General features: G+C 41.6%; 2 protein-coding genes and 1 long non-coding RNA gene across 4 annotated transcripts; 2 read left to right on the forward strand and 1 right to left on the reverse strand.

The window, feature by feature from the left end:
- Positions 1-121: 121 nt before the first annotated feature.
- Positions 122-14,669, forward strand: dtx4a (deltex 4, E3 ubiquitin ligase a). 2 transcript variants are annotated; one of them, XM_020629226.3, is made up of 9 exons: positions 122-491; positions 1,052-1,266; positions 3,042-4,224; positions 11,304-11,365; positions 11,662-11,823; positions 11,914-11,975; positions 12,388-12,708; positions 12,831-12,920; positions 13,027-14,669. In XM_020629226.3, the coding sequence occupies exons 2-9, from the start codon at positions 1,059-1,061 to the stop codon at positions 13,255-13,257; spliced, it is 2,319 nt and encodes a 772-aa protein (XP_020484882.2). In that variant the 5' UTR covers positions 122-491; positions 1,052-1,058; the 3' UTR covers positions 13,258-14,669. The 2 variants fall into 2 exon arrangements, with proteins under 2 accessions (XP_020484882.2, XP_020484881.2); XM_020629225.3 differs by lacking the exon at positions 122-491 and adding an exon at positions 626-842.
- Positions 5,010-7,321, reverse strand: LOC109980729 (uncharacterized). Its single transcript, XR_002277846.3, has 2 exons — positions 6,625-7,321; positions 5,010-5,843 (listed from the first exon to the last, which is right to left on the reverse strand). It is a non-coding gene; the product is annotated as an uncharacterized lncRNA (long non-coding RNA).
- Positions 14,670-17,254: 2,585 nt separating the features above from the next.
- Positions 17,255-20,054, forward strand: msantd1 (Myb/SANT-like DNA-binding domain containing 1). The gene is made up of 3 exons (XM_020629239.3): positions 17,255-17,910; positions 17,999-18,292; positions 19,210-20,054. The coding sequence occupies exons 1-3, from the start codon at positions 17,657-17,659 to the stop codon at positions 19,499-19,501; spliced, it is 840 nt and encodes a 279-aa protein (XP_020484895.1). The 5' UTR covers positions 17,255-17,656; the 3' UTR covers positions 19,502-20,054.
- Positions 20,055-20,491: the final 437 nt, after the last annotated feature.

Consider the following 20,491-nt stretch of genomic DNA (forward strand, 5'->3'; position numbering starts at 1 on the left):
TACGGCATTGCAGTCTGATTATAATTTACCTAGTATACCTAAAGCAATTGCATTAAGAATATAAAATCCCAATAAAAACATAGACCGTATTAGCTATTTAGTATCTAAAGCGACTAAAATGAGGGAAGTTCATGATTGGCCAGACGGAGGACTTGGTCAAATCTCATTGGATATCGGAGTCCTTAGATGCGTGGGAGTGTTCCCGCACGCCAGTGTCAAAAATGTATCCTTCACTGGGCAAATTATTCTCGGTTGTGGTTGAGAGACACTCTATCGAGACACTATGGATGAACCATTAGATAATGACGAGTCATAGTAGATAAAACACAGCTGTAGTGAACATTGCCAAATCAATTATGTATCCAAAATACGGGATTTTACCTCGAGACTGAAGACAAATTCTAATAGTGATAGATGGATCATTATAATACATCCCAGTTGTTCTACCAAGCAGTGATTTGACTGGAGTCATACGGATACGATCAAACCTGGTAAATATCATTATTTTCTTTTCATGAATTTCATCCTACCTGACAGACTGCACAGATTTGGTAAAAAAAAATGCAATAATAAAAGATACTGCACGTTCAACGCCAGTCTGTCACAGTAACCCACTTCACGACTGCCGCACCACTGTGAGCATCCAAGTTGCATTTTCTCCTCTCATCCTAACTTGATTGTGCCGGAGAAATGATTTCAGCAGACGTCACTCATCTGCATAGGGAGTAAAATGCAACCATCCTGCAAGGCTTTTCGCACCCTGAAACGCTCTATATAGCCTACTCAGGGTGCGATAAAGGGACATACTGACGGCTGCATTACCGAAACTACAAACATGGAAGGTACGGTTTGCCTATAGTGTCATGCTAAAAATATATATTTAAATCCACATATAGGAGACACATCTGGGTTGCAAACTGTCCAAGATGGATGCAGCGCCGCTGTGCGCAAGGATGCACGGCGGAGTGGCAGCAGGGTGTCTTTGAATCTTTCTACAGTTCGCTCTCACATATGCCTCCTCATTGTCGTTATTATTTTTCCATCCTTGCAGGAATAGGATGTTACTAGCATCCGCCGTAGTGGTATGGGAATGGCTGAACGAGCACGGACGCTGGCGGCCCTACAGCCCGGCTGTCTGTCATCACATCGAGGCAGTCATCCGGAGCAACCCGCGCTGTGGTAGTGTCGTCCTCGGCCAGGTGGACTCGCGCCTCTCGCCCTACATCATCGATTTGCATTCCATGCACCAGTTCCGACAAGACACAGGTGAGAGGAGCGGAGAGGAGAGGAGGAGACACATGGTGGAGGATGTAACGGTGTAGCTGGGCCTGAGGTGGAGGCCTTTTTTTTTTTTTTTTTTTTTTTTTTCTCTCCTGCTTAATGATTGTCTATGCTATCTTTACAAGCCTTTCCTGAGGATTCTGAACCACAAATTGCTGCTTTTGTGGGTGTGTTTTGCTGCATGATGGCTTCTTGTTTGTACAGCTATGTGACTGAAATGTTTCATTGTTATTGGGATGAAAAAATCTGCTCCCTCATAGTTTGCGTTCTCCTGCTTTAGTACATTTATTTGAGAGGTTTAGAGCACAGGGAGGGATGTTTTGATTATGAAAGGATTCAGGGCCAGAGTGAGTCATTGTTGTAGGACCCTGTGTGTTTTTACATGTTTTACCAAGGCCACAGTAGCAGCTTTTAGTGTCCAGTCATAGCAGCAGACAGTGATTTTTTCTTTTTACTGTGAACTCAGTCTTTAATAGGCTACTCCTTTTTATATTTTTTTCCAGAACCGGACATGAGAAGTGCAGTCGTTCCAATAACTGTGTCAGAGAGTCTCTGATACTGCCACGTTCATTTTTTAGCACACAAAAATGAAATCTTTTCAGTTGAGTGATGATATCAAACAACAACAATGCAGTGCTAGTTAATGTGTAATTTTAGCCACAGCTAGGTCCGCAATCATCCACCAATGCGTGGGCATATTCATTGTTTTGTTGTATGGGGGAGAAATGGTAGATCTTTATTGAGAGGTCGTCTTTCACAAATCAAAGTTTAATTGCAAGCAGTGTGAGATAAAGCAGTGGATGTCGAGCTTTCAGTTGCCAAACTTTGGCAGAGACCCGCATGTTTACCATCTCTCCCATCATTGGCTGACAAAATCATTGTGTTGTTTTTTGGTTTTTTTTTTTTGCCTGCAACCAAGCAGAAGCTAAACTTGTAGGGTGGGGATGAAGGCAGACAGGGTGCCCCAGTCTAAATAGGAGACAGGGAGGAGGAGGAGGAGATGAAGGGTGAGAAGGGTATTCAGGAGGAGGAGGTCTTTGAAAAAAAAGTGGGTTAAATGAAACACATTTTTCTGTTTTCTTTCAAGGCTGTACTTCTGGTTTTACATTATATATCTTAAATGTTTGGGTTTTTTTTAATGTAAATGTATTAAGGCCTTACTGTTAGAAAGTGTTAATGGGAAATGTTAAACTGTTCTGACAAAACTGCCTCGAAATCCACAAAAAGGCTCCATCTGTTGAGGACTTTTTGTTCCACTTTTGTGTTTCAGATGCAGGCTTTTTAGATGTGAAGGCTTTACAGTATGAAGACTCTAGAGTTTTTTGGATTCCCTGGGAAAGCAAACACAGCCAGCTTTGGGTCGGATCAAAGCTGCCAGCCAATCAGAAACCAGAACACCAAGTGCTGTTACCAGGGGCAACCTGTTTGCCCAAATTCTCAGCAAGCAAACACACAAACATGTTGAATTTGTTAGGGTTGTAAATGTCCTTATCCACAAAAAAGCACTGCAGTCTTATTGCAACTTCCTGTCAACAACAAGCAACACGACAGTCATTTGGGGTAGAAAAAAATACGCTACAGCTTTATTCTCTTTGTAGAATGTTTTGTTGGTGACCACAAATTTCTCCCCACAGGCTGAACAGACTCAGACAAAGTTTAGTAAGAGGTAATAGTCAGATGACTGCAGGACGTATTCCTAAATGTAGTTTCACCATGAATAATTTGCACGCTATTTTGTGACCTCCTTATTCCTGTCCTAGGTACCCTCCGACCGGTACGACGCAGCTTTTACGACCCCACCTCAGCACCGGGCCAGGGCTGGTTGTGGGAGTGGGAGAACGACACCGGCAGTTGGACGGTGTACGACACTGACGTCGGCATCGCCATCCAGGCGGCACGCGATCGCCAGCAGCCCTGGCTGGATCTGGCGCCGCTGGGATTCTGCTACCTCATTGACTTCGAAAGCATGACGCAAATCAACGGGCAGACGCAGCGCTGCAGACGCATCCAGCGCCGCTCGGATCTGGCGTACCCCCTTGTGTCGGGGCCTTTGCCTAGATCACACCACGCATGGGGACCCATGTCCATGCCCAGCCACGGAGGACTGCTGGGGGTGGACGTTTCTGGAGCGGGTATGGGGATCCGAATGGGCAGTGGAGGGACTGGAAACGGGAGTGCGTATCCAAGCGGGGCGCTTCCTGCTTCAGCCATCACTTCTTTAGGACAACCGTGTGCCTGTCAGCAGTGTATGCTAGTGCTAAGTGTCAAAGCGGGTGCGATGGCGACTGCTCACACTCTCGGTCGGAGGCCGCCACAGACAAAACCACCTAGTCCCAAAATCAGCAGTCACCCAATCCCAGGAGGATCGTACTCGCTGACGCTCCCTCGGCCTCCCTCCCTTTCTCGCTCCCTCTCCCCCCACAGGACATCCATAGTTGGGGCGACAGGTGGCTTCAGTGTGAGCGGTATGGGTGGCGCCGGAGGTGTGGGCTTTATGGGTGGTAGTGGCTATGGCAGCTCCAGCTATGGCTTCGGAGGAGGCTTCCCCCACTCTTTCTCTCTTCTCAACTCAGCTACGGCAGCCCTATCCATCTCCTCCACCCGCCCCCCTCCTCCACCTCTTCCGCCGCCACCACCGCCTCCTCCTCCACCCGCCACACTATCATCTTCAGCCATCTCTCCCCCTCATCCCCCTGCCTCATCCTCCCTGTCTGCTTCCTGCTCCGCCCCTACAGTGCCCGCTCCCGGCCCTCCTCCTCTCATCTCCACCGCTTCCTCCACCTGCACGCCCTCGCCTTCCGCCCGCGTGCTGGGTCCAGTGTCTTCATCGGGTGCTGCTGCCTGCGCAGCTCCTCTGCCGCCACGGTCTAGCCTGGCGGGGCTAAGCAGACCTGCTCTGCAGCGGATTGCCATGGCTCAATCCCGTGCCCTGATCGCCTCTGGGTGAGTACACTGTAAAAATAAAAATTAAAAAAAAGTCCCTTTTAGGTCTTATTAATGTTTTTTTAAAGTGTGTCCTTCCATAAAACATAAAACAAGTTTATAACTTACACAAGATTTTTATGTTAATTGGTGTCCAATAAAATGCCTTCTTGGTTGTTTGCCAATGTGGCTAACTACCAACAAGCTAGCTAGCTCGCAGTTGTGGTTTGCAGAGTCTTAGCGCTATGGGCTGCTGAACATGCTAATCAATAGGTAGTTCCTAGCTGGCTTAATTGTTCAAGAGAAATTACGTTTATTGAAATATTATAAATGCAATGTGAAAAGGAATACTACATGTCACATTAATTAGTATCAACAAACTGCAGTTCTGTTCAGATCTGGAGGGGGGTTTTAGCAGCTTTCAGCCCTTTCTGGGGGGATTTCGGTTGTGAAACTTTATTGATTCGGTTCTCGCTCACTGCCCTCTTCAGTATCTCTCTTCCAGCAGCTGTAGGCTCTATGCAGCTGTTTTCAGTGAATAAACTCTGAATTCAACTTTCTACCTTTTGCCAAGCGCCAAAGAGCTGAAACCAAGGAGATGGGCAACTGCTTTCAGAAAACAGGAATGAAAATATGTTTACAATAACTGTGTTTATATGCAAGCCAGACCCTTATAATGAAATGTTGGACGTGACTATCGAATTGAATCTACACAGACACTACAGCCCTGAACAATATAGTAATGTGTATGAATCATAACCATGGAACCAACCCAAGCACGACATGTAAGAAAATGTAATTACACACACATTTCAAGTTTTTATTTTGTTGTTGTCCTCATTACATAGTGTGTGACATGATCACTCATTAACATTCATGAGCCTTTTTAATCTTTGTGACAAAGTCCACGAGGGTCGTTCATCTCCAGAGAACACAATGACGAGCATTCACACCAAACAAGGCCGAGGTCACACTAGTCTTTCACATTACACATATTTGTCATGCAAGCACTTAATGGTGAAAGTACTTTTATCCCCCCCCCCCCCCCCACACTCACACATACAGCATACACAAAGCATGTTTCTACTGAACATCATTGTCACAAAAACAATTGGGGCCTCTTGTTTCATAAAGCAGGTTAGCTAAGTTATTTAAATGGCTTTACTGATTAGGACCTCAGATTTGAAAATACAAAAAATAGGATGATATGAAACAAGGACACAGGTTTCAAACAAAAAAGAAATAATGCAGATATAAAATATTTCAACAATTTTAGTCTGACATAAAACAAAGGACATACAGCTGGAGACCGTATTCATGTTCAGACATTTTAAAAAAAAGAGTTCTTCAATTCTGCAATAGCTCGACATAGATTTGTGGGAGTCATTCATCATCTAACAAATCACTATTCATCCGTGTGATGTTCATGTTTTAAGTGATGTCAGCGTCTGTGTATGTTCACAAAAGCAGGAAGTCTCAGTGTCCATGTGTTGAAGCCAGAGGGTGCTGGTTAGCAAGATGTCTTTGGTCCTGCTTTTTTCCCTTTGCTGGTTCTTCAGGTTGCCTTTTTTACAAGCATGGTCTTCTTCAGAAGACGTTTTCAGGATGCTTGTGATTTCACTTGTGCTACTGCGTCACATCTAAATGAAACAATTGTACAATTTTTGCACAACATGAATCATTCAAACACTACAGTTCCTCTATACTGTTTTGATAGGACATATGAACCGATTTGGTCGCATGTACTGTGATTAACACTTGATCAAACAACCACATGCTGAGGATAATTTGTGAGCCCACCCAGCAGGTCACACCAACTTTCTGTATATCCTCGCATTAGCAGTCCAGCTAATCCTCAGATTAATAGCAAATACCACAGGCTTAATATTCTTGCTTCACTAATCTCAGTATTTTGTGTCAAGTGTGCTGTGTGACCTATTATTTCAATATGTCAGGTGAGAGCACCTGCTGCTGCGGTAAAACCCTACAACGTCACAGTTCCAGAGTCTCTGTGATCCCATGAGCCCTGGTTCCACTCTGCTGTTGGCTTTTCTCCTCCCTTTACTTATACTTAGCTCAATCTCCACTAAGTGCTACCTGCTGTCATCGTCATACTGGTTCATCCCCATGTTCATTGCTAGCATGTCATTAGTGCTCCTGTAATTGAAAGAGGTGGAACACTTCTTGAAGCTTGTCAACCTAGATAGGTAGAGCCAGTAGCATTGTTCCTTAAAGCTTGCAACATTCAAACTGGGCCCCTCCTTTCTGGGCTCATGGCCCCTAGAAGCGCACACTCACTGCAGGACATAACTACAATGCAGCACATCAGCCTGTCCAACAGAAAGCAGGCCAACTCAACCTCTATGGGTGATAGCCAACTCAAGGTTCATCCTTGTTTTAGAACAAGCTATATCTGCTTACCGTTCTGCCTCACCGTGATATTTTCTCTTTTTTGCCATTACGTCCTCGTCCGTCATATTCACCGGTTTGAATCGGGTCCAAAGGCTGAACTGTTATCACTCCTCAAACTGTCATTGGCTGGGGGAAAAACTATACTACATGTATGGAGGCCCATAAGGGATGGTTGAGTGGCATTACTTTAGTATAAGTCTATTTTGACTATATCTCTAAATTCATAAATACATGGAGATAATTAAGTTCACCTTTATTTGTCAAGTCAAGCAAATGAAATACAGAGTGTAATTAAGACTTTTCAGCATCATGTTAATCAGTTAATGTAATTAACCAATGTGTGGTTAAACATTGGTGTGACTAATGTTAGTGAACATTTCGCCAATTGCAGTTATAACTAGAAAAACTACACAAATTTCATTGTTTAATATATTCATGTAAAAAGGAAGAAGACTCAAACATCAACATATATTCAACACCTAAGTGGAGCTAGCTTTCTGCTAGCTGCCTGCTAGCTGCCTAAGGGTCCACAGGGTTTTTTTGGCTAGTTGCTGCTAACGGTGCTTTTCTCTTGTTGCCTTTTGGTGTGAAGCATTTATACAGTATTTTAAAGAGTGAAACAGCTGATTATAAATGGATCATTATTTATCATTTAAGCATTGCCTGGTTTTTATATTTCTCACAGTGTGACTTAACTTGATTTAAATGTTGTCCATAGCAGTTACATTACATTGACTCACATTGTGCATTTTTACAGTGTAAGAGTCAAACTTGAAATAACATCAAACTCCTCATGTTCAACAGCTCACTTTTATCCCATAGATTGTTAATATGAATGAAGGAAGCCTGATTGTCTCCGGTGGTTCATCGGCATCACTATACTGGAAATCCTGCCTAACTTTCAGTCAACCTAACAACAGTTACATCGCTCCCAACTGTCACCAGGTCAGACACGTGTCCATGCATAACTCGTATCGTTCATAAAATCAAAACGGATTTGTTATTAAAAAAAAAACGAGTCCCCTGTGCAGTCTGCCCGTAAGAACAATAAACAATCAGACCAATCCAAAGAAAACGTTTGAGAACCCTGCTGTAGACTCTGCTGGAGGAATGTCAGGTAATAATTATTTGTGCCCCTTTTCACATTATACTTTGTCATTTGATCCAATATTGTGGCTTACATGATTATCAGAGCAACCTGAAGGCATCATCTGTATTGATTAAAGTATCTTACCAAATATACTTAAAATTTCTAAACATAATGACGTAATAAGCTTAAATAAAACTGGAATAATTATCAATCCAGAATACAGTTGAACAAAAAAAAAAAATGTTTTCAAAGTAACTTTAATAAACACAAATAATTCATACATTATGAGCAGATTTCCATGAACAAATGAAAGCACTGGAACCACAGAAGTACAAGTTGTTTTGAGATTAAATCAAAAGAGGAAATGTGAAGGTGAGTTTGATATTCAATTTATTGATATTGACTGAAATATTACATCTGAGTAGTAAATCGATTTTGGAAAAGACAGCACAGTTATCCCCTATTATGTTAATAAAAGTAATGCCAAATAATAATAATAATAATATTTATGTATTTTCTTTATAAGCCGCTTTTCATGTCCTCAAAGACACTGGACAGTAGTAAGTGTACACATGATTTGTTCTTTTTGACCTTTGTTGATTCGCGTAAGAGAATTTTCCGTCAGTGAAATTGAGCAGATGGTTTCCAAGTCAAGTGTCACAGATTATCACAGTGACCAAAGTTTCCTTTGCTGCGAACACCTGTCGGGGGTTCCTTTCTCCACTGGCTGCAGTGGATTTAATATCGATGCCTCTGCCTCTGTCTCCTTTTCATTATGGGTTTTTTACTCCTTCCTCACGGATGTATCTGTGTATCAGACGTATTTTAAGGTGTGAGTTTGAATCAAGTTTAAATGTGCGTGTCTGTGTTGACATATGCTGCAGCTCGGCATCATCCAGCGGTCCAGATGGAGGCCGTGCTAATGCCATCGGATTAGCAGGGATCAAAGAAACGTGACTTGCCGACTCACCGCTCCTCTTTCTGTTTACCCACCTTTACCTGCCTTCTTCCCACCTTTAATCTGTTTCAGCGTGTGACTTACGCTCACAAATGTCAATGAACCTCTTCTCGCTCAGGTGTGACCAGTCAGCTGACAGGTTTTCTCCTTTTGTGAATCAGAATAGTGACACGGGGGGAAGCTTTGTTGGTAAACAAGCAGACATAGTAAGAGAGTTTACAGTGTGAGCAGATTGAATGGTACAGTTTTACACTATTTATGATTACTAATCACATGTCTGTTAATGCACCATGGGGCCATTTTTTGGGCTATTTAGTACTTCCTCCCTGAATAAAAACATCCACAGATATGCAAATAATTAAAAATTTCTTCTTCTTTTCTATAACAAGGTTTGCATATTTTTTCTCCATAAGGTAGATTATTATTATTATTAAGAAACTGGGTGGACGGACCATTACCAGGGTTAGGGTTATATAAAGCAGGTGTTTTCTTAATAAACCCACCCTCAAATGTTCCATCCAAAAGGATGCAAATAATTTAGAGTTTTGGTTAGAGATGTGATGTTTGGTAAAATACATGGAAAAAGTTAATATATGTAGGAAGATACCCAAAGACAGACTTCATGTAAAACAGCAGAAAATCAGTTTGTCTTAAAGCTCAGAACACAAAATTAAATAGCCTACGACGAAAAACAAAGATGTGTGTTTTTAAAGGTCACATATTATGCAAAATACACTTCAGCATGTTTTTCTAACACTTAACATGTGTCCTTAGTCTGTCTGCAAACACCCTAATTATGAGAAGACAAGACACTTCACAGACATGTTTTGGTGAGCTCTGAGATTTCTGTAGACTGGTTGAAAAGGAGTTTAATATCCATCCATTATCTTTGAGGTCCCGGGGGGTGGGGGGGGGGGACTGGAGCCGATCCCAGCTGTCATCGGGCGAGAGGTGGAGTACACCATGGACTGTTCACCAGTCAATCACACTGCTGACATATAGAGACAGACAACCAGGCACACTCATTGACACCTCGGGGCAAATTTTTTCAGAGTCACCAATTGACCTAACGAGCATGTCTTTGGACTGTGGGAGGAAGCCGGAGTACCCGGAGAGAACCCACACATGCACAGGGAGAACATGCAAACTCCACACAGAGAGGCCCTGTGGAGGATAATATATGACCTTTAAATTAGTTTTTTTCTTTTTTTGACGAGTTGGAAAGGCCAGAAAGTAAAAAAAACAATAACCTCAAACCAAAATAAAAACCATCAAAACCAAGAACACACACATCTTGAATAAAAGACAGAGGATAATTTGTTTAGGTCGCCTAGCAAAGTCCCCCAAACAGCCCAAAACATGTGATTTCTAAGTGAAATAGTTTTGGCTTCAAACACTCTGCTAGTTATTTTCCATATGGACAAACCTATGTCATGTGTGTGATCGCTTTACTTAAGGGGCTATTTTTTGAATCATTTGCCAGTTACAGACGTCTTCATACATAAGCATGACAGTTACAGTCAAACTGCTCATTTGAATCCTAAGGATGGTTTTAATGGACGTCTTTAATTGATGCGACACAGCAAAGCAATAAATTAAAAGTGCCAAAATCTGAGGTCGGGATTCCTGACAGCAGCTGTGATATCTCGGCCGTGGCGCTGTGTTAGCACATAGCCGTATGTGCTCGAGTCTGTTAGCCTAATGGCAGCCTTACAGTGTGACGTGATACCTGACAGGTAATCCCTGCTGTGACCAATCTCTGGCCTACAACCAGAGCTCAGTCAACAGATGGAGGCAGGTGGATTAGCTCTATAAGAGGAGGAAGGAGACGTGCCAGTGGCACACAAGCAGCAGGAGAAGAGGGAGACCGAGACACTGACACACTACTGGAATAACTGCTGGAATATCTGTGGTGCTTTCAGGAACCAAAAATGACTGTTATCAAAACTGGCAGGCCGTAAGTTAAAACTGTAGCTTGACAGTAATAGTGACTTTTGTCATGTGTTTTATATTTGACGTAACCTGTGAAGAAGCAGAGGATGGTTTGACTTGTGTAAAGTGTCGGAAATATTCATTCATTCAGCTGATTAAAGGAGTTCATCTTTTCTGGATAACTGAATTAAAGAAGAATGATGCTGCCTCACAAACTACACAAACTGAAAGCGGGTGTAACAAGTCTGTTTCCTAAAAAGTCAATCATTACTTGCCTTCTTTTCAGGAATTCTTTATTATTGTTCCTCCTGTGTTCTTGTTAAGTTTACTTCCAAACAAAGGTTAACAAAGGTAATTTTCCAAGTGTGCGGCCACACAAACCCTAATCTTAAACCTCACATAGCGAGACGTCTCACCTGGCAATTGCAGGACAGACAGTATGTCAACTCGTGATGCGCGGCATCTGTCTGTTTCCCAACATGACGCAGCAAAAGCTCCTTAACCTGAGAGGAACTGGGAGCTTCCATATGCCATGGCAAGCTGTTTAAGTTATTATTACATTACGTTTGCAGGTGACTCTTCAGATGACGATTCTTGTTTCTGTAGTTTCTATAATCTGAGATGACCACCGGGACAGTCTTGAATGTGCTATAAGTGTGTCATCAGTGATCATGTAGATTCATGTAAGTTTGATGTCTTGTGTTTCAGAGTGCCAACAGTTCCAGTGAAGAACCTTAATGGATCCAGCCCGGTGCACCCTGCACTGGCAGGTAATATCTGTTTAAAATTGTCTTAATAACGTAATAAATCAAAAGTACTTTCTTAAGAATGTGTCAAAAATGTAAGACTTAAAAGATACATTTTAAGTTTATAAAAGTAGCTTTTAAGTGACACTGACTTACTGCCCTACAGACAGCAAAGCCAATGACATTTAGCGCCATGTCTAATGGGTATTGTTTAGTCGTCACATGTAAGGTGTATAGATTCTGTCCTGGGGAAAAGAGCTTATCAATGATTAGACCCTATACCAAGTGTCTAATGTGCCCCCTCTGCTGGCTGCATCCAGGCATTACAGGCATCCTGATGAGCGCAGCAGGACTTCCTGTCTGCCTGACACGCCCCCCCAAGCTGGTGCTTCATCCTCCTCCTGTCAGCAAGAGCGACATCAAGCCCGTCCCCGGCCTGGGCCACTGCTGCCGCAAGACCAACAAGAAACAGGCTCGCAAAGGTTGGTTTGAAGAAGTCTGCTTGAATGTTTTCAAGAACAAGTGCAAGTATCATGTGCAATTTGGTCATTCTATGTTTTTCACTCTCATAGGCAAGACCCCTGAGGAGGTAGTGAAGAGATACCTTCAGAAAGTCCGCAATCCCCCTGAAGAGGTTAGCTCTTGTTTAATGACTTCTAAGTCACATAAAACATGATAGGTATATTTTATTTCATTTGGAAACCAGTGCACAACACAGGCTGGTTTTAAGCGTGAAAATGTTAAATATGAATCTTATTGACTGCATCAGCACAAGGAGTTTGCTCTTTTGTCATTGAGATTATCTAGTTATTATTTGAAGTATTGATTTAAAAAGCTGGCTTTTAAGGGAATTTAGCTACCCCTAACATTTACAAAATTCCTTCATTGATGAAAGCCTTGAGCTGTAGTTGAATGCTCTTAGAAAAAATGCATGTTAGCAAGACTCTTTTTTAACACAAGGAAAGCATTTTCTTCTATGATTGTGATTTCAATGGCTATATTCAAAAAGAAGTATTTAACGTGTTTTACATGTCTTCCCATCTCAGGACTGCACCATCTGTATGGAGGCTCTAGCCGGGCCATCGGGCTACAAAGGCCCCGGTGTAGGTGGCATCTCACGGGCTGAGTCAGTGGGACGCCTGGCTCAGTGCGGCCATCAGTACCACCTCCAATGCCTCGTCGCAATGTACAACAATGGCAACAAGGACGGCAGCCTGCAGTGTCCAACCTGCAAGACCATCTATGGAGTCAAAACCGGCAACCAGCCCCCAGGCAAGATGGAGTACCACGTCATCCCCCACTCACTGCCGGGCCACCCAGACTGCAAAACCATCCGGATTATTTATAACATCCCACCTGGCATCCAGGTAACGACAGCATACCAAATCTTACATGACACTAGCTAAAAAAAAAAAAAAAGGATGACTACAGGATATGTTTTGATCTCTTTTATTTAAGGATTTGACAATTTTTTTTTGTTCTTGTTAAGGGCCCAGAGCACCCAAATCCAGGCAAACCTTTCACTGCCCGTGGTTTCCCCAGACACTGCTACCTTCCTGACAGCGAAAAGGGACGCAAGGTAAACCAGAACCTTCCTTTCCTGTCGGTTAAAAGTTTCATTTTAATCTGACATGACTAGTTTTTGGATAAAGTTGAATCTTTTGTTCCTTAATCTTTTCCTCCAGGTTCTGCGGCTTCTTCTGGTAGCGTGGGACCGCCGGCTCATTTTCTCCGTGGGCACGTCCAGCACCACCGGCGAGTCCGACACAGTCATCTGGAACGAGGTGCACCACAAGACAGAGTTTGGCTCCAACCTGACAGGCCATGGTTATCCCGATCCAGGCCACTTGGACAACGTGCTGGAGGAGCTTAAGGCTCAGGGCATCACCGAGGAGGAGTGTCTACCCAGAGACTGACCAGAAAAACAGAAGAAATGGGAAACAAGGCTAGAAACTGCTGGAAAATATTTAATGTTTTCAACAAAAGAAAGTACTTTTGCCACCAGAGAAGGATCAAGCCTTTGAACTCTTTACAGGAAAGATGCAGAAAATTGTTTCCAGCAGACAGAATTAGCTGAAAATGTAATTTCTCTCATGACTGCATGAGTCAGTTTCAGTACGGGAGAAATCCGTTTTTCTCCTGATGCAGTAACAGTGTCAAGATCACAGATGTTATTCAGTGAGACATTTGAGATCACTGTGCACATACAAGTCAGTGTTAGATTAACAATAACAAACATTTAAACTGTGAGACTTCAAATCAAGAATGTAACAAAGTGGATTTTTCCCTGAATTGATTAAGTTTTTGCTGCTAAGTGGAACTGAAAGAAGGAAAAGAAGTCTGTACGTTTGAAGTGTTAGTCCAAGCAGAAGACACTTGTGTGTAACTGGATATCTGAGCATGAATATTTGCTGACCTCTAGTGGTACTTTTCCAGAACTACATTCCTTTTTAGCTTTGATTTGTATTCAATTGTATCGATGTACATTGCAAATACTTGATATATGATATTGTTTCCATCATGTTTTTATATTTTAATTTTACATTTGTTTTATATGCTGTTTCTTTGCATTGCATTATGTGTGTGTGTGTGTGTGTGTGTGTGTGTGTGTGTGTGTGTGCGTGCGTGCGTGCGTGCGTGCGTGTGTTTGTGTGTGTTGTAACAGACTGACATTTTCGCTGAAGTGAGAATAAGCTGCAAGTGTGCCCAAGATGGCCTGAAAATCTATACGCCATCTACCAGCCCCTTTCTTTAAAAAAATATATAATTTTCTGTATTTTATATTTAACAGTTTTTAAAACTGACATTCCTTAGCTATTTGGCTCTCAGAACATTGGTAAGAAACTTTCTATGTACTACTAAAAACTACTATAGATTAATCCCTCTCACAAAACATCTAGGATTGGACCTCCTGCCTGAGCTCAGATTTGCACAGAGCTTGCCACTTGGTATCAAAATATCCCAGGACAGCTTGCATCTACTGTACTTTTTATGTAGGTCACACAAACCAGGCTCAAATGCTCTAATGAAACTACAAAGTTAAGTCGTTTGTTGTTTTTTTTTCATGTTTAGTTCCTGCAATGAGCAGGTGCAAAAGACTATCTCTTGTTGTGGATCTAGCTTTGGCCAAAGTGGTCCAGTCGGTTTGCATTCAGTCCAGTGTGGACCGGTTTATAATGAGATTCAATAGATGAGTTGTTAACATGCTAATGTAGGCCAACATTAAAAGCAGTTTTGCTTTATGATACTTTATGTATGCACTGTACTGTATGTATGTGTTTTATGTGCACAAATTTGCATTAAACGTTTTTCTAAGGTTCAAAGAAAATGACAGAACTACCTTACTGATTTTTGTGACGTTAATGCAAAATTACACTAGGCCTACTTTTGATGTACAGCAGACATTGCGGCAAAAAGTGGCAAAGACAAGATACTCGTCAATGCCAAAATTTTGTGTTGAAATAGCACAAGTAGGAAAAGAGTCGTAAACTCAACAGGCTCAGTTTGTTGTATGTCATATAAGCTAGTATGCTAGCTAGCTGTATGACACCATGGTAAAGTCCGTAAATGTGACATTTATTTTATACTTTGAAGTTTTAAATGGCACTTTTAGTCTGTTTTAACAGCTACACGGGTGCCAAAAGTGAAAGGAAATTGGTAAATGCTGAAATATTGTGAGACTAGATCAAGCAGGGACGAGCCAAAGTTAAAACCCGCACTTTAGCAATTAACTGGAAACTAGAAGCTTCATGCAAGACGACCATCATTGTTTACTCTCTTATCTAAAATGACAGCTTTAGTAAATAACATTGACACTATGATCTTTGAACAGCACTGTCTGCATATACAATAACAGAAGATTGTATTTACTATAGGCTAATGTAGCGTGCATAGGCTACGATACTCGAAAAAAAGAAAGAAAAGTCCAATGTTTATTAATTTATCTGTTAAATGTGTCAACTTTGATACTTTAAAGTGACATTATGGTACTTGAATTTGACTAACAGCAGAGGTGAGGTCTATTTAATCAGTGAAAGTTGCATTTTAATATTGATTATGATTTGTTATTTAACTTGTAAAGGACAGGACAAGCTCTGTATTCTCTCTAAAGTAATATTGGCTTTTTATTGGGGGATTTGATTATCTGAACCATTGAAAGCTATCACCCACATTTCACAAACGTTGGCACGCCAAATCTAGGCTACTGTTTGGGTAAACATTTGCATCTTTACCTACCTCTACTTTGAGCAAATTCAATTTAAACTTCACTTTATATTTCATAGATTAGCCTAATTACTGACTCCTATCTAAAGACTAGAGAGGTGGATGACCAGTTTATCCCCAGATTAGTCTGGCTCCTGGATTAGTAGTTGGGATTAATTCCACTTTAATGAATTAAAAACAGTAAGAGACTATTAAACACAATTATAGTGGACCCCAGCAAGAGAATTTGAGTAGCCTATGTTGAAATAAACAAGCGTGGTACCTGTGTTTTTTAAGCAACTTGTATAACAAGCATTTAAGAATGAGGAATTACTATGTACATAATTATTATTATGTACACAATGGGTAGATTTTTTGTGTTAAAAAACATTTTGAGGGAAAGCTGTCTAGGTTACTATCACAAAACTGCAAAAAATATATATATAATCAAATTTTAACTTTAAGAATGTGATAAGATAGGGGCACCAGTGACCTAGCAGGTAGTTTGTGCGCCCAATGTAAAGAGGTTGTAGTCCTTAGAGCGGGCGGCCAAGGTTCAAATCCGGCCTGTCTTCTAATAGAGGCATAAAAAGCCCAACAATAAATAAATAAACAATGAATATTCATAAACAAACAAAAAATAATCCGATAAAAGTATAAACCCATAACAGCAAGAACATGTGTTCCTTTTTGAGACACTCGCCTAACCTTCATGCTGGCTGAAAAACAAACACTCAAAAACCTTTCACACCAACTTTCATTTGCCCTTCTATTTCCGTGACGGCAGAGCTTAACGGAGGACTTAAGTGACAGATGTGATGGATTGTGCAAAGCTGCCAAATTGTGGTATGAAAATGCACCGGCCGCCAGTCAGGTTTCTGAGGAGCAGATGGGTTAAGGGCCTAATCAGGCCGGAGTTAAGCCGACTGACAGCAACTAGTAACCGTAATTAAGATGAAGTGAGCATGCAAGCAAATATTGAGCACTACTATTTTGGGGTGATTCAGGTTTTCCAGACAAAATGCTGCAGGAAGGAAAGTAGTCGTGGTTTTCTGTATGTGATAGACAGTATTTTTTGCAGAAATGTTTTATTTTAAAAGGTTAAGAACATTGAGGGAGTGAGAGAAAGGGAGCAAGAGACTATGGGGGAAAATATGCACATATTATGGTAGATTAGGCTGCTTGAGATGGGGGTAGACGAGGATCCGCCCCTCACTGAGACCTAAAGGGGGGAGGGGTTTCCTACTGGTCAGAGAAATCCTTACTTCAGGGCGGATCATTGTCTACAACCCACAGCTATGATAAGAAAGCTGATTATAGCTGTCAGCATTTTGTATACCAGTACAGGATGAATATGGTTGATGAATGCAGGTTGCAGGTTTTTTCTGATGTCTGTTATTTCCAGCTAAAGCATTTCACAGCGTTTCAGTGAAAAGCTTTTCTCTGCCTTTTAGATCTAAATTGCAGGCTGTAAGTGTTTTCCACTCCTCTACATCAAGCTGGATGAAGCAGATCCGCCCTCTCCCTGTCTCAAAATGACTTGTCTATAATTAAAAGCTTTTAAATGGAGCAGCGTGTTGGCTGACTACCAAATCCAGTGCCTTGTTGCTAGGGAAACACATACCCGTGGTATCAGCTCTCTCGCTCTCTCACTCTCTTTTTTTTTTCCCTCCTCCCCAGAGGCTCATATTTCAAAAGTGTCAGCAACCTCATGCGCTCACACTGCTGCCTTTCAGCTAAAAGCTTTTTGTGCTTGTGTGGAGCAGAATGGAGGGAAAAAAGAGAGCGGATGGGAGTGGTTATAGGGAGAGGGAGGGAAAAAGAAGGGCCTCCCTCTCTGTTGCCACGGCAACTTGATGTCACAGTGACATCACGCACCACTAAAAGCTTTTAACCGGATTCCTCTCCTGCCTTAGGCCCCATTTTGAGTCCTCTTTCAGCAAGGCTAGGGGGGAAGGGCACAGGCAGGACGGTGTGTATGCCTTCTTGTATCACTCCCTCACTGCAGATTGAACACAGCTCTTAGCACGGTAAAAGACTTTCAAATTCAATCTGTAGAGATCCTATTTCTGCAAACCACAGCCAGCACAGGCCAAGAGAACCATTTGAAAGATGGCAACAGAAGATGGTTTCAGCTACCTCTTGCAAGGCCACAGTGAGAAACACAGACGGGCCCCTAACTGGACCGACGGGGAAATGAAAGCCCTCCTGTACGTGTGGGAGGAACACCACAACGAACTGAAAACGAGCAAAAGGAACGCAAAGGTTTACGAGAAGATGTCTCAGAGGTTTTTCCAGCTGACCGGAGAGCAGCGGTTCAAAGAGGAGATCAAGATGAAAATCACCAACATGTCTTTCCAGTACAGGCAAGTGCACCACATGCAAGTTGACTTCAGCTTTGACTTCAGGCTCCAGCTGTTTCGTGACTTTAAACCTCTATTTCTGATCCAACAGGCGATCGAAAGCTACAGCCATTGAAAGTGGGGAGACGCCAGACTGGCCTTATTATAAACCCATCGAGAAGATCCTCTCCAAACCGCTGGAGAACGGGCGAGTGAACTGTTTGGAGTTCCAGGCCTCCACTGCAGGTCCTTCCACTTCCTCCCAATCCACAGACAACCTGGTGACCCTGTCAGAGGAGGGGGTGATGGGATTTCTGCCAGAGTACACAGGCTCTTCAGACGAGATGGAGATAAAACAAGAGCTGGACTCGCTGAGCTCTGACAGCGAGCACACACATGGCTCCAGGTAACAGGAAGTAGTCAAGGCATGATTTTTAGTTAGGTTCTTTGTTATATTGAGAACAAGTCGCTTTTCTCTTGTAGACAGCAGCGAAAAATCAGACCCTTGAAAAAACGTAATAACTAAGTATATTTTCCAGTGATAATGGACAATATTAAGAAGCAAAATGTTTTCTTCCTTTTGCATGCTGTCAACCATTTCTTAATAAGTGTCATGGATTGGATTTAAGAAACTACAAACACTACTTTGTAAAGTAATGGCAGCACTACAAAAAGTTGTGAAACGACTCCATATCTTGAATTCCATCATCAAATAGTGAGAGCAGAGTTACTGACACTCTGCCAATTTCCTTATTAGCAGGGCTACTTTTGCTGTATATAATCTCCATGGCTGTAGTAGGCTGATGCCGTATTCATGTGAGATAACTAAATCAGTGAAATAACTAAGTAGAGAAAACATCGCAGGAATCAAGGGGGAGAAATCAAGTGTAAACTTAGTTTCAGCAAAGGCTACCTGCTGTTATCCTTAGCTAGCTATTACTAGATTTTTGTCTTGTGATGCTTTAGTGTCAGTTATGCGGCTTATTTTGTAACTTGTACACTGTGTTTTTTTTTTTTACAAATAGTGAAAACATTTTAATTGCCATTTTCTTTCATCTTAGTCGACATTGCAAGAGGGAAATGTGAAGCTAGGTAAAGACTGTAGCTAAGACTTACTTGACTGTAAGACTCTTCAGCTAGCTTAGAACATTCACTTAAGCATTCGGGTGTGTTTTATATCAGATGTTAGCTGCCAACTTTATAAAACATTTACCTTGAAATCTAACATGAGAAAATGATAATTCATATTTATAACCATTTTTTAAAATCTGGTTATATACTATGACAATTCCCACTCTGAACTTTCCATTTTCTTCCCTCCAGCTCTCACCCTACTTCAGCCAGGAGAAGGCGCACCAACAAGCACCTGTCCCTGAAGAGAAAGAAACTGCGGGTGATGCAGGCCATGCTGCAGCAACAAAAGAAGTCCAGCCGGGCCGTGGAGGAGACGTGCAGGGAGGTCCGTCGAGCAGTGCATCAGCAGAGCCTCCTCCAGGTCCAGTGTCTGCAGTTGCAGGAGCGCATGATGAACCTTCTGGAGAAGATGATCCAGCCTTTGTCCGCTACCTCAGCATCATGGGGTCAGAGCGGGGCTAAAGATCCAGGACAGCCCTGAAGCGCGAGGGTTATAATTGTCTTGGATATGTCATTGTCTTGCCTCACCTATATAGCCTATATTTATAATGGATTTTAGTCCAACATCTAACATGTTTTAGGCGTATTGTGCTGCAAATGCCAAAACATAGCTCTTTTCAGTGCAATGGTATACAGAGGTACAACAATATTCTGTTACTATTTCTCACAGTGTAGTCAAAATGAATATATCAAAGTAGGATGACCCTGTTTATAACCTTTATTATATATGCTGGTAGTTTAGCATCTCAGTCATTTTAAAAGAAACTTTTTTAATGATTGTGTCAGTTTAAGTATTTGTTTTTAAAATCACTGTGGGAACAACAGCCTTGCAAAAATTCACTTATCTCTTCACTGTGCTAGGAATTACTTATTTGTTGTGAAGGTTTGATGCCAAAACAGGGCAATTTGTAGCATTATGAACCAGAAGTTGAGGCAATAATCATTTTTTCTGTTCTTGGAGTGATAGGAAATAAGCTGTTCTTGAAATGACATTTACAACACAAACTACATTCCTCTAACATGTTCAGCGTAAGTATTTAGAAAATTAGAATGACAGAGTCATACTGATAAAACTGTACAGAAAACCAATTTATAAAAGACTTCTAAAAATTGGTAAGCTACATTTCCAGCTTTCAACTGATACATCTTTTGAAGGTGAATCCCACTTAGAATCAATCAAAACAAATCTGAAAGATATTGAGACTCTAATTTATTCTTCTAATCATATTCAACAACTCTGCCTGCACACCGATTGGACTGTCAAAGGACAAACAAATGCACTTCAGTGTTAAATGGATAGTGCAGTATTGCTTTTAGCATAAGATAAAATATCAAAGTAGAGACAGAAATAGCACCTTTTTCATGAGATTTTAATTGTTTTATAAAGATTTTCTGTTCATCCTCTACGTTGGATTTTTGCTGAATAAAACAATAAACAAGCTGCAGTCATTTCTTGTCTTTCTTGTCAACT

The sequence above is a fragment of the Labrus bergylta genome, chromosome 22 (genome assembly GCF_963930695.1).
Source record: "Labrus bergylta chromosome 22, fLabBer1.1, whole genome shotgun sequence".
NCBI lineage: Eukaryota > Metazoa > Chordata > Actinopteri > Labriformes > Labridae > Labrus > Labrus bergylta.

What these genes read in the sequence shown, in the direction of transcription:
- dtx4a (XM_020629226.3), top strand. Translation starts at nt 1,059, where the DNA reads ATGTTACTAGCATCCGCCGTAGTGGTATGGGAATGGCTGAACGAGCAC. An exon ending in CCAGTTCCGACAAGACACAG is followed by an intron (nt 1,267 to 3,041) that starts GTGAGAGGAGCG and finishes TTCCTGTCCTAG; the next exon opens with GTACCCTCCGACCGGTACGA. An exon ending in CAAGAAACAGGCTCGCAAAG is followed by an intron (nt 11,824 to 11,913) that starts GTTGGTTTGAAG and finishes TCACTCTCATAG; the next exon opens with GCAAGACCCCTGAGGAGGTA.
- msantd1 (XM_020629239.3), top strand. Translation starts at nt 17,657, where the DNA reads ATGGCAACAGAAGATGGTTTCAGCTACCTCTTGCAAGGCCACAGTGAG. An exon ending in AACATGTCTTTCCAGTACAG is followed by an intron (nt 17,911 to 17,998) that starts GCAAGTGCACCA and finishes CTGATCCAACAG; the next exon opens with GCGATCGAAAGCTACAGCCA. An exon ending in GAGCACACACATGGCTCCAG is followed by an intron (nt 18,293 to 19,209) that starts GTAACAGGAAGT and finishes TCTTCCCTCCAG; the next exon opens with CTCTCACCCTACTTCAGCCA.